This window comes from Drosophila persimilis, unplaced genomic scaffold (assembly GCF_003286085.1).
Source record: "Drosophila persimilis strain 14011-0111.01,24,50 unplaced genomic scaffold, DperRS2 tig00000000-arrow-pilon, whole genome shotgun sequence".
In the NCBI taxonomy this organism is placed as follows: domain Eukaryota; kingdom Metazoa; phylum Arthropoda; class Insecta; order Diptera; family Drosophilidae; genus Drosophila; species Drosophila persimilis.
The window spans coordinates 26,282,968-26,295,438 of NW_020825288.1; the positions used below are offsets into that span (position 1 = coordinate 26,282,968).

At 40.6% G+C, this 12,471-nt stretch overlaps 3 protein-coding genes across 4 annotated transcripts; 2 read left to right on the plus strand and 1 right to left on the minus strand.

Moving 5' to 3' along the window:
• The first annotated feature begins 2,380 nt into the window (after window positions 1-2,380).
• On the plus strand, window positions 2,381-2,929 carry LOC6594367 (mediator of RNA polymerase II transcription subunit 21). 2 transcript variants are annotated; one of them, XM_002019299.2, is made up of 2 exons: window positions 2,381-2,467; window positions 2,529-2,929. In XM_002019299.2, the coding sequence occupies exons 1-2, from the start codon at window positions 2,426-2,428 to the stop codon at window positions 2,919-2,921; spliced, it is 435 nt and encodes a 144-aa protein (XP_002019335.1). In that variant the 5' UTR covers window positions 2,381-2,425; the 3' UTR covers window positions 2,922-2,929. The 2 variants fall into 2 exon arrangements, with proteins under 2 accessions (XP_002019335.1, XP_026842200.1); XM_026986399.1 differs by having other exon boundaries at window positions 2,382-2,467; window positions 2,532-2,929.
• On the minus strand, window positions 2,930-9,339 carry LOC6594368 (histone-lysine N-methyltransferase SETD1). Its single transcript, XM_002019300.2, has 7 exons — window positions 9,282-9,339; window positions 9,070-9,163; window positions 8,567-8,974; window positions 8,264-8,513; window positions 4,379-8,208; window positions 3,679-4,312; window positions 2,930-3,594 (listed from the first exon to the last, which is right to left on the minus strand). Exons 3-7 carry the CDS (start codon window positions 8,944-8,946, stop codon window positions 3,421-3,423), a joined length of 5,268 nt encoding a protein of 1,755 aa, XP_002019336.2. The 5' UTR covers window positions 8,947-8,974; window positions 9,070-9,163; window positions 9,282-9,339; the 3' UTR covers window positions 2,930-3,420.
• A 2,340-nt stretch (window positions 9,340-11,679) lies between these two features.
• On the plus strand, window positions 11,680-12,311 carry LOC6594369 (cytochrome b-c1 complex subunit 6, mitochondrial). Its single transcript, XM_002019301.2, has 3 exons — window positions 11,680-11,698; window positions 11,887-11,977; window positions 12,038-12,311. The coding sequence occupies exons 2-3, from the start codon at window positions 11,894-11,896 to the stop codon at window positions 12,209-12,211; spliced, it is 258 nt and encodes an 85-aa protein (XP_002019337.2). The 5' UTR covers window positions 11,680-11,698; window positions 11,887-11,893; the 3' UTR covers window positions 12,212-12,311.
• The last annotated feature ends 160 nt before the right edge of the window (window positions 12,312-12,471 follow it).

Below are 12,471 nucleotides of genomic sequence, written 5' to 3' on the forward strand. Positions count from 1 at the left end.
CTACCGGTGACTTGGCCGTCCCATCTAGACCTAGCCGTACTTTTAGGCCAATCCTTTTACCCATATGTAGGTCAAATTATGCCGAACATGAACCTTTTAGGGTTATATGCCATAATTATAACTTCCTCTGTCATTCCTTATCCCCTGAATTGTCCATTAGACTAATTGCATGCAATATTTATAATCATTTAAATTCAACTAACTTTTAACTTCTCTTTTTTCCTCCTTTTGTAATTAAGTACCATTATTAGCAGATAATTCTTAATTTAATAAATAAATAAATAGATATCACTACTTGTTGAGCCACAAAATCTATATTATTCATTCACCCTATTAGATCGACTAGAAATCCATCCATTCTTCCTTCTGATTTGTAGATCTAGTTCTGCCATGGAGGAACCGTTCAGGGTCTTATGCTTGAATCCATTCACCACATTGTATCAACTTATTATTCTTAAATATTATATAACAATTTTATTATTATTTAATTTATATTTATTTATTATAAAATAATATTAATCATGATCCAGACTCAGCAATCTGATAGATATGGTCATTATGTATGATTTTGCATTTTTAGTTTTCTCGAATCTGCAATATTGTGGATTCAACAGATTTTCGTCCTTCTTTTGCGAGGGCGGAAGGGGGTGTGGCGAAATTTTTAGACCAAACGGTCAAGGTCCGACATCACAGGAGTGTGGATACGAAATTTGAGTGCTCTGGCTCTTGTAGGTTCTGAGATCCTTGAACTCACATTTTGCAATTGGCAAAACCGACCATGAAACCTGTGTTAGAGAGAGAAAGAGCGAGAAAGAATAAAATTGTTTTCTTGATTCTGGCTATAATAATTATATGATCAGATGTTACACTCTAGAACATATAGTCGTTCTCTACGATTCTGAGTTTTCAGTTTTCCGGATATAAAACGTCGTTGCTCTAGCTCCTATAGTCTTTGAGCACTAGGCGCTGATAGGGACGGACAGACGGACGGACGGACGGACAGACAGACAGACAGGGCTCAATCGACTCGGCTATTGATGCTGATCAAGAATATATATACTTTATGGGGTCGGAAACGATTCCTTCTGGACGTTACACACATCCACTTTTACCACAAATCTAATATACTAATTTGAGTATCGGGTATAAAAATGGAACAACGACGATGTTTGATTGTTAATTCTTGCACTCCTTCTATCCTCCGTCTATTTCCTTTTCCGTCCGTTGAAATTTTATTGGCAATTTTGTAAGCTATAATAAAACAATTCATATAAGTAAAATAAACGTTAGTTTTTGGACTACCTTAAAAATTGCATCAGCTCTGTTTGGAAGTTGTTTTGGCATTGGCTCCTCGCAATTTGCTGGAGTATATCACGCGTTGTTTCCTGGTGCTCATCCTGTAACTGCTCCTTCTGGATTTCAAGCATTTTTCCAACAATCTTCAGAAGATTGTACAGTTTAATCCGCTTAATCCGCAGAAATAATACTAGAGCCGCAGTTGGATCTGTCCCGGTTGAATTGTTTCGGGTCCCCCGCAAATACGCAGTACTCTTCGCCAAATGTTTATGGCGGGATTTCCCATTTATGCAGTCCACATCGACTATTCGTAAAAAAAAAGATATGTTTACTTATTATATACCATTAATTTCTAGTCTCTCCATTTTGTACTGTGTCTGTTGTATTTCTTTATTTAGTCTTCAACGATTTAAAATTCCAATAACGATTTGAAATATGTTTAGGCGCGAACTATTTTTTTATTGCCATTCATTGCTTTTTAGGGTTGCAGTTGAAAACCATCGGCTAAATATCGCATAGAAACCTGCGATTTAGAAACATCCCAGACCGTCAGACCAAATACTTTATTGGATTTTCTTGTTTTCTTGCCACCACGTCTAACTCATACACCTTGCAATTTTTTTACTTTTCATAGTTTTTTCCAGTATTTTTCAGTATATATTAAGACGCGCTATGGACTCACCCTCTTGTCCAATGCAAAAATGTAAAAACCGTGTAGAAATACCTTTTAGAGCCATGTCCCAGGCCACATCGAATACTAATTCGTAACCAGAATCGAATTGCTGATAATTTTCCATCAAAATCTCAATTTTTTAAAAAATGTCAGAAAAAAGGCATGTCAAAAAATGGATAACGGAGGTTTTCACACTGGCGCTTCCATGGGGCTTATATGAGAGATATAAAGCTAGTTATATTCCACGGAATATCCAAAGCGAGGAATGTGATGCAACTTGAATACAAATAATTCGTCAGTATATTTACGGTATATTTAGAGATTTGTGACGTAGTTTAGGTATATTTCGGAGGGTGAGACCGTATATTTTAACGATAAATCCGAGGTCACACTGCTGCCATTGTTTTTCCTAAAATATATAAACAAAAACTTTTAGAAGTTGCAACATACGCAACGATGGCAGACAGGCTAACGCAGCTACAGGATACCGTAAACCAAGTAAGCTTTATAGTTTAGTTATCCCAATTGTATTTATTAATGTATTTATTTGTACGTTCAGCAGGCCGAGCATTTTTGCAACGCCATAGGTGTAATCCAACAGACATCTTATCCCAGTAAATTTGGAAATTTCGACCGCACAGGGTCACAAACGCCGAACCCAAGTCAGCCCCAGGAGGACTATGCTCAGCTATTCGCACAGCTAATTGCACGATGCGCCAAAGATATTGACACATTGATTGAGTCGTTGCCAAATGAAGACAGCTCGATTGAACTCCAAAACTCAAGTCTCAAGAGGCTAGAAATGGAAAATCAAGAGACCGCTCTTGACCTTGAGAAAGTGGTTCAAAAAGGAGAGCTTTTGCTTGAGAAAATTCAGTCTGCTCTGGAGAACATTGCTCAAGCTCAACTTGATATGCAAATAACACTCAAGTCCAGTAATAAAAATATTTGAAGATCATATTTGCTTTGCATATGCGTTTAATTTATTCACATAACAGCATAACACCTTGAATGCATTTCGCTTGTAAACTGTATACATAGTCACAAATGTATCTGTATGTACGGATACTAATGATGACGAGCATCGGCGATGTATTTACATTGCAGGACTTAACTTATTTCTTAGTTTATGGCTTAGTAAAATATAAATTGATTTATTTTTGCAACATTTTAGCGAAAGAAAACTCACCACAGGAAAATGAAAATATAAATAAAAACTAAGCCGACATCTACAAGTTAGGTCAAGCTATAATTAATTTGTAGTTCTTTAAAATCTGTATCTGCAGTTACTTCTAAATGTCTACTTTGTAGGTAGATTAAGCAAATAAGTTATGTTTATATGTACATACATATACATCTACTTCGGATATTGAATATCAACCTAATTTACATGTGTGAATAGAACAACCCAACATAGACTCTTCTGAAGCCTAAAATTATGTATGTCATCTTTAGTTGAGCGTGCCCCGGCAGCCTTGAGCGCCACACAGACATGGAATTTTTTCATCCTCCAAAGGAAATTTATAATCGTATGTTATTTCCTCATTGACCCCAATAGGTTGCTTTGAATATATGACTATCTTTTTTTCAGACTCTATTGTAATGACTTTTGCATAGCAGTTCGGCTGCAATTAAAAGTTGGAGAAATAATGTGTGTATATTATTTTGTGTTCGTAATTGCAGAAAAGAACAGAACAAGCGATACTTACATTGCAGCTGTGGTTAATAAATCGGGCCAAATTTCCACATTTGGTGGCATCGATAATGGTTTCCATGTCGATTCGAAACAGATAGGAACTGCCAATTCCAATTGCCTCATATTTTGTCTCTCGTAAATCGGCCACCACCGGTCGAATCATTTGTCCGACATATTCAATTACCATTTCGTCTGCTGCTATAGGCTCCATCGCAAACAGTCCCCAATCGTGTATGGCTGATTTTGCGAATTTGAGTTGTTTCTTTCGGAATTTGAGCTGGTTAAATTTCAAAAGCTCTGATTCGCCCATAGATCCGAAGGCTGTCAAAAGTCGTCGCTGGTTGGAGCGCGCCTCTCGCGAAATGCCTTGCATTTTGGATATTAATTTGTTATGGTGGTGATTCGTGAGTGCTGTGGGCTCATCACAACGATCTTCATTTTCAGCATCATCTATGTTGGCCTTTGCATGGTGATACTTGTGCTTTGCCTTTTCTCGTACATCCAACTTGTAGTAGCCTTCGGTGCGAGCACATCCTGTCTTATGGCGCATCAATTCGTCATCTTTTCTGCGCTTCTTCGGCGGCGGTGGCCAAAATGCACGATCTGTTGTGCAGTGGTCTACCCAATGCGTGTTGTTCAAGAACATGCTGAGAAGAGAAAAGGTTACGGATTAAACAAAAATATACCTGAGCGAAATAAAATTAATAGCTTACGCATAAGGCTCCTTCTGCAAATGCTCAATATAGCTCATCTTAATATACTTGATGTCCTCCGCGTCGATACCTTTCGTTAAAAAAGTGTACAAAATAACCATTTCCTCGTTTTGATCGCGAGCTTTGTACATCTCGTAGGGAACAAAGTTGGCCGTTTGACGGGCCAGTTCAGCCAATGCATCAGTAATAGGAGCGACTTTATTCTTTGCGTTTGACTGCCGAGGGACTGAGTCCTTCTTTTTCTTCTGCAGTCGCGTTGAATCCTTGCGCGGTCTTCCTGGGCCTGGCCTTTGCATTTGGCTACCACCAGCCACATTTTCCTGTCCATCAAATCTATTCTTATTCTGGGCATCCAGTCCAAGCCGACCTGAGGTGGCGTCTGTGAAGGAAGCAGACTGCGCATGTGGCGGCAAGGAGTAGCAGTGCTCGAGAGCTACTTGACTTGCTTGCGACGCTTGGCTGGAGCCTCCATCTGAAGAAGCCGGTGATTGTGTTCCCTTTTTGCTTGTGTTTGTGTTGGAGAACGATTGAACATCTCCGTTTAAAATCGTTGTTGCCTCAACCACATCTGAGCTGTTGAGATTACTCTTCAATTTTCCATCAATTTCTGCAATTTTGCTTGCATTTTGTTCGATGTTAGTTTCCAGAATCGGTTTATTAATCTCATCTACAAGTTCAGCTAGAATGTTAATGCCGGGGGTCAGTGGAACCTCTGGAACATCCACAGTATCTGCCATATCCCCACTAGGTTTCTTTACAATTTCTAATTTACGCTCCGAAATTGAACGACCTTCCGAGAAAGAGTTTTGGTTATTCTTCTGCTGTTCTTCCAAAAACTCGCGCTCTATCTGAGCCATGTACTCGGTATTTCTACGTCTCTTTTCCTGATACTCGCGTTCTTCATCCGAGTCGCTGTAAATGCGATCGTATTCATAAACTGGCTTGCGGAGATCAGTATCATCGTACTTCTCAACTGGCTCTTCATTGTAGTCTGGCGGTGGAACAGGGGTCAGAGATCGTCGAGATTCATCCACCATTTTTCGGATAGTCTTTAGTTCTGCTTCAACTTTGTCGTCCGGGTCCTCTTCGTCCAATCCAAAGCTGCTGTCTTTGCTAATGTCCTCAAGATCAGACGGTATAGTGGAAATTACCTTTGTTCGCAACGCAGGCAAGAAACCTCTTCCGGCAGTACTTTCAATGTCGGCATCCGAGTCGGAGTAGATATTTTTCTTTTTCGTTCGACCCCGTTTTTGAACATGCATTCGATCTGTGTGCCTTTTCTCGTCCTCAGAGTCTGAATATATGTTCTCAATATTATCATCTCCAGGTTCCTTGAATGCCACACGCCTATTCTTCTTAATCAGTCTGCTTTTTCGATTAAGATTTCTAGGTGGATGATCGTCGTCAAAGCTATCATCATCGCTGCTTTTTTCCTTTTCTGTACCATCAGCAGCGTCGTTGACTTCATTTTCTGCTTCGCTAGAAGAGGATGAGGACGATGAAAAGAAGCTCGACGCGCTTCCCTTTCGTTTTGAAAGCATTTCAGGTGACGGCAGTCGAATAGTCGCCATTTCTCTATCCAATACCCGGTCCTTTGCATTCGATCCTGGTGCCTCAAAGCCGCCCATATTCGAGTCCTCTTTCTCAGAGTCGGAACGTTGCACCATTTCTTCTTGGTCGCTCAGATCTCTTTCGAGTGATATCCTTTGATTGGGTATAGGACTAGGATGTTTGCAAATGCGTCGAAATGATGGCAATTTGGGCATTGCTGCCCTTATGCCTATGCTTGAAAAGCTTTTAAAATCGGACATTTCCACTTGAGTATTGGTAAGTTGATTCATGTTGGGAGGCTTCTCACAGTCAGCATTTTCCTTCATCAAATTGGCGTTCGCGCTACTCTGTCTTAAGTTGGTGATGCCCTCCACCGAATCGGGCAACGGTTTGGACCGTGCCTTCAATGTGTGTTCATCCCACCAAGATTCAAAGTTCTTAAAGGCGGTTATCTCAATCATGCGCTTGTTCACATCGCGCTTTAAGATCTGCTTTAGCTCCTCTACAATGTAGTTAATAACCTTTTTCACGTTCTCTTTTATCTCGTCGTTCTGGTCGGAAGGGGGATACTGGTAGCCATATGTCTGGACATAGGGATCCAAGTTGAAAGCGCCAACACCAGCCAAGTAGGCCGGTTGCATATAGGCGGGGTTTGAAAAATAGCGGCTTGTCAACACGGGGTTTGACGAGATGCCGGAGGGATAATGCCCGTAGTCTGAAGGATGATAATAATAGGGATGCTGGTTGGAGGAATTGGGATACATATATGGTGATAAAGGTTTCTTGTTGCCGCGATCGGCCGTATTGGCTAGTGCAGTGGGGGATTCCTCGTGAGATGACAAACTCGACAGAGACATGTTGTCATCGTCCTTTTCACATTGTGTAAAACCGGGTTTACATCTCTTATTCTTCACCATTATATCGTCATCACTTGATATATCGCTTGCCCCATGCGGTTGTTGCAGTTCTGATATCTTCTTGTCGCACTTTTTCTTGTTATCCGAATTATTTGAATCGGAAAGCGAGCGAGTTTCATTAGCCTCAACCCCTCCCTCAGGCTTTGCCTTGTCCGTTTCTGAGTCGCTACTGTCCATCTGAAGAAATGGGGGTGCATTTCCGAATGTCTTTCCCTTAAATATGAGGGCTATTCGAGTGTCCAAGTCGACATTTTCTGTTTCTGCGTTTGGCTCCGCAACAGCTGTGCCCGCCTTCGGTGATTGGAGTTTTGTGCTCGCTGATTCCAAGAGTGAAACAGTTTGTTGTTCAAATTTTTGTGGGAGAACTGGTGGGTCGTCCCAGTTCTCCTCTTCCTCTGGAGGTGGAGGTGGGGGTGGCTTTGGCTTTGGTTGGAAATCAGGCTGCGGAGCATTCCAACTCTTATGCTCTGACCAGGACTGAGTACTGTCCGTCATGGAGTAAGCGTGGCTGCTGTAGGCATAGCTCCCAGCAGGCAAGCCAGATGCTGAGGCGGCAGTATAATATTGATGGGTTTTTGAGGACGAAGAGCTGTGTATATCCGTTTCCGCGTATTCATGACTGGTGAAACGCTTTTTATACTTTATACTCACACGATCTCTTCGATCTCTGTCGGGCGACCGATCCCGATCCCGATCACGATCTCGCTCTCTGTAGTCCCGCTCCTTTGATACACTAAACCGAAGATCTCTCTTTTCCCTCGAACGATCACGGGAGTGGTCGCGGGATCTATTTCGCTCTCGAAAATAATCGCGTTCCTTTGAACGGTGATAGTCCCGCGACCTGGCATCAGGGTCTCTAGCCCTATCACGTTCTCGTCCAGTGAACAGTCTATCCCGACTATCTCGAGAGGGATCTGGACTTTTATCTCGAGACCGCCGGCGATAAAAATGCCGATCATGGCGTAAAGAGGATCCGTACTTGTCTCGCATTGCCCGATCACGATCATAGGATCTCTCTGCGGAATGTTGACTGCTGTCCTTGTAATATCGATCTCGATCTCGGTCACGATCACGCTCTCGCTCACGATCCCGCTCCCAGTTGCGATCCCGGCTTCGTTCTCCGATGTCAGAGTTCTTTGGAAAAGAGCTGTATGCACTATTTAAATTATCCACAGCGCTTTTCTCACTGTAATCGTGGCTATAGTCAGCCAAGTCGGGCTGTGAGCCCACTGCAGTGCCCGGATGTGGTGGAGCTTTTGTGGTGGTGGCACCCAACACTGGCTTCGGCGCAACTGGATTTGTTAAAGTCTCAATATGTTTCCTTAAAATCGCCCCAAAAGGATCGCAAAACACATTTAAGATCTGCAACAAAAAGGTACATACAGTTGATGCAAAAACAAAAAAACAGCCTCCATACCTTTCCCATCACCGACTTTTGATTGTACTTCTCAACGAACTGCCGTGCACCCTTCGTGCTCTCAAACACAATACGAGCAATACCCAAGTGCTTGTTTGTTGTGGGATGATGGTATATGTTTATTTCGTCTGATGTTCCACACTTGTCCAATAGGCTGGAGAGAAACTGCTTATCGATGTTGTCGTTTAGGTTCACCACAGTTACTTCAATGGCAGGTGGCGTGCCCACGTAGTCCGCATCGATCACAAATCTGCATATAGTCTTAGTTTCTGCCTGGAAGCTAGGCGCCTTCTTAAAACTTACCTAGGTATAAGCAACAGCAGCGGCTCTACGGGTCTGGTGCGAATGCGAATAAGAGGGTTGCGTGGATCCCTGGGTGTTATTGTTGGAAATATAGGATCGCCCGGTACGACGCCATCGTAACGATATAGTTTGGCGCCACATTTCACTAGCTGCGGGTCAGCTAGTAGCTTAAAATTTCGGTGCATTTTGGTTTGCGATATGCCCAGTGCATTGTTACTGCTCGTGTTGGAGGTGTTGATGTCGCGGTCGCTCTGCATTTGCATCAAACAGTGAGTCTGGTTAGCCAACGATTCAGAGCCGTTTATAAGCGAACGCGTGCTTTCGGGCATTGTCCGTAAATATCCGTTGCTGGAACCGCTGTCGCCCGTCTTTATGGACATAGCCGCTCGCCACGTTCACAGAACCTTCCTAAAATATTATACGATATTTTTAGCAGAGTCAACACGTAACATTTTCGTTAATAATGCAATGTTATGGTTTTCAAACAAAATAACAAAACATACCACACAAATGTATCTGATCTGTCGGATTGCCTCAGCTGAGAACGCGGCAGGCGCCAGCTTTACTTTCCTACGGGCTCTCGGCTTCAGTTCGTGTCTGTAAAATTATGAAAAGGGTGAATAGCAGGCTCCACAGTTTTATTGTGTTTTTTTCATTCAAATAGCTCTTTTTATTCTCTGAAGGAATTGTGCATAGCAGGTCCTTTTTTCTTTACTTGGTTCTCAATCGGTTAAGCAAATTGTGAAAATCCTTAAACAGCACAATACTCAAAATATAAAATGCGAAGCAAAAATACACAGAAAACGAGGCCTCGTACTCGTAGGGATGCAACCGTGTTTTATCGATGTATGTTGTCACAAATGTACACTTGACTTAACTTCACTACACTTGAAAACTGTGAGACCATATATCAACAACATTTAAACAATTTAAATCAGCTCATGCAAGACAACTTGGTTTTAATTACAAAGAATGCCATAAAATTTGTACATGGATATACTTTCTTACATTCTTAGGAAGTAATATGCACACACCATCAAAAGACAAAATCAACTGTGTTTAATTTTACGTTTTATAGCTAATCTATCAGGCGCAAAACTTTTCCGATTTACTTTGGAAATCACACAAATTGGTGCTCCCCTTTTCACTAAAAGCAAGAGTTCTCCGTTTCAACGGCGTTGTTATAACAAAACTTTTCTTATTGCTAAATGACATTTTGATGCATTATCAAAATCAATTTAGTCAATGAATATGAATATATTTTTGGCTCGGATATAATTGGTCAGAGCAACAACACTTTTCGGTTTCGTGATCGATTTGGCTGAAACTTCAATGAGCGTACTTGTGTAAGATGTGCCTTCTCCTTTCAATTTCTTCTGCACGTTCGTCTTGCATTAGGTTACACCAGACATTCTGTCTAATTTTTTTTTTTGTATCTGGACGTTGATATACAATGACTGCATCTTTCAAGTGGCGATGCAATTTCAGCACCAGAAGAAGGTTGTTACGCGCAGAACCCAGGCAAAACGCAGCCCGTCCTCCCGCCCAACTGACCGAGGGGCGCTGCCGCATGACGCTTGCGTTAGCAGAACCGAGCGCGAACATGCAGGAAAGATAGCAGTTAGACTAATATGCGAGGAAAATTAGTACTAAACTTACTAAAAAACTAAGCATGCAAATAAAATACAAATACCACTAAAATTACTAGTTACGAGAAATGTATAAGAGGATTAGTAAATTCATAAGGGGAAGGTAATAAGTGGTGGATGTAATATAGTTGAAGGAATTATAGTCCGAGCATGAGACACACCAAGCATTTTTCTACGGTTAACAAAGGATGGGAGATTTACTAATAGCAGTCTACTAGAGTAAGACGGCAGTCCCTCAGCCGCATCCCGGCTGAGTACTTTGTACTAAATTCACTATACACAGGAGCTGTATTTTAAGATCGGACAAACTAGCGAGGTATAGAGTCTTTGTTAGTGGGGTCGTCAAATTCTTTTGACCACCTCTTTATAAAGCCAAGCACGCCCATGGCCTTATTTACCATGGTAGAAATGTGTTCAGAGAAGCTTAACTAGGCATCTAATACAACACCAAGATCATCCACCAGAGTAATTCTCTCAAGAGAACCCCCTTCGAATACGCGGAGCCAACAAGGGGCTAGAACGATGAAACGTTTGATCGTCTAATAGCAGGCATTAGTCAAGAAAATTACTCAATTGATTAATTCGTGTTAAAGTGTTATTGTCCTGACCAGTTTATAAAGAGGGCAAATGCTAAATTGGTCTGGTAATGGTGTCAAATTTATGTTAATGCATCAATATTCATCTATTTCTTTTCCTTTTTTCAATAAAGACTGGTTTTATTGTATAAAAAAATCTTTTCTTTTCATTTCGTCGACGAAAATTTGTACAGTTCTTACGTTTTAAAACACGAAGATATCTTGCGTTATGTGAAAACGCGAGCACTAAAACGGTGAATTTTTGTGAAAGTAAAAACCGGAACCTGGCTAATTGAAATTTAAACATTCGTCACCGGTTTTAGGGACACCTAATAAGTATGCATTTCGCTTTAGAACTTGAGCTGAACAGTATATTTTTGCATCAAATGATTTGAAGTTCATTTGAAACAATCAAATATATTATGTTATTCAGTTAAAATAAGTCTATTTCAATCATTTTTCACTACAATCGTGCAAGCAATGCATCACGGTCTGAAGGGCTAAAGTTTTAGTTGGGTAATTGTTTTGAGTTACAACTTCTACAGGGATACCATTGTTATTTTTCTACAAAGCAAGATAATAGGCACAGAGCTGCTTTGGAAAAAAATTGTCTAGTTGCATCATTTTTTTTTTGTTTACGCAAAATCCAATAAAAGCAAGTATTTAAAATAGAATGGAATGGAATCGGATAAAATTATCTGGGCAGGGCTGAGAGTTCTAGATAGCCAGTAATATTCAACGGAATATCAAAATTGGAATATGTAGAATAGAACTTGAATTCGTCAGTATATTTACGGTATATTTTGAAATTTGTGACGTATTTAGGTATATTTTAACGATAAGTCCGCGGTCACACTGTCATCGTCCGTCGTGTTGCATCACTCAAGTATTCACAATTTCTGAAAAAGGTTAATATTAAAGTTGTTTTGTGACTTAGTGGATAATATAAATAGATTTAAAATTCATTGACCATATTTGTCTTCACTGTTATATTTCTGGTTTTCATTTGAGTTTCTTGCAATCTTGTTTATGTGTTACTTACATACGTATATGAAAAAATTACAATAGAATTTACAGACATTTTTAACAATTACAGCTACAATATGGCCTTTAGAAGTTTGTTTACAATGCCCGTTGTTAAGGCCGACGATGAAGAGGAGTTGGTTGATCCCCAAGCAGTCTTGAGGGTAAGAGTTAATTCTTGCACTGCATATGCGATTACATATACGGTTTTTTTAATACATCAGGAAAAATGCCAATCAAAGGGTCATATCGAGTCCTTGTACAATAAATACCAGGAGTGCAATGATCGCGTTAACGGGCGATCCAAGACCACGGAGACGTGCATGGAAGAGTTATTTGACTATGTTGCGGAACTGGATCACTGCGTTGCACACAGTCTGTTCTCAAAGCTGAAGTAATTAAACATGAATACAGCTAAAGCTTATTCTTTGAAAATATTTGTTAACAAATCAGTAGTTTAATAAACGAAGCTCGTGAATTCGTTGTTTTTGCGCTTTACATTCTTTTTTAAATTTCTCTTAACTTTTACTACCGTACAAATGTACTTGGATATTTCCGACTACGAATAACTACAGATAAATAGGTATTTTTATGAAGCCGAGGTATTCCAGAAACAGTGACGAACTTCTTCGATCGGTCTTTGTAATAGGTACGGCAG

Excerpts from the sequence above, each read along its gene's own strand:
- LOC6594367 (XM_002019299.2), top strand. The coding sequence starts at position 2,426 with ATGGCAGACAGGCTAACGCAGCTACAGGATACCGTAAACCAA. Across the intron at positions 2,468-2,528 it reads TACAGGATACCGTAAACCAA|CAGGCCGAGCATTTTTGCAA; the intron begins GTAAGCTTTATA and ends TTGTACGTTCAG.
- LOC6594368 (XM_002019300.2), bottom strand. The coding sequence starts at position 8,946 with ATGTCCATAAAGACGGGCGACAGCGGTTCCAGCAACGGATATTTACGG. Across the intron at positions 8,514-8,566 it reads CTGCTGTTGCTTATACCTAG|ATTTGTGATCGATGCGGACT; the intron begins GTAAGTTTTAAG and ends GACTATATGCAG. Across the intron at positions 3,595-3,678 it reads TTATTAACCACAGCTGCAAT|CCGAACTGCTATGCAAAAGT; the intron begins GTAAGTATCGCT and ends TTTTAATTGCAG.
- LOC6594369 (XM_002019301.2), top strand. The coding sequence starts at position 11,894 with ATGGCCTTTAGAAGTTTGTTTACAATGCCCGTTGTTAAGGCCGACGAT. Across the intron at positions 11,978-12,037 it reads ATCCCCAAGCAGTCTTGAGG|GAAAAATGCCAATCAAAGGG; the intron begins GTAAGAGTTAAT and ends TTAATACATCAG.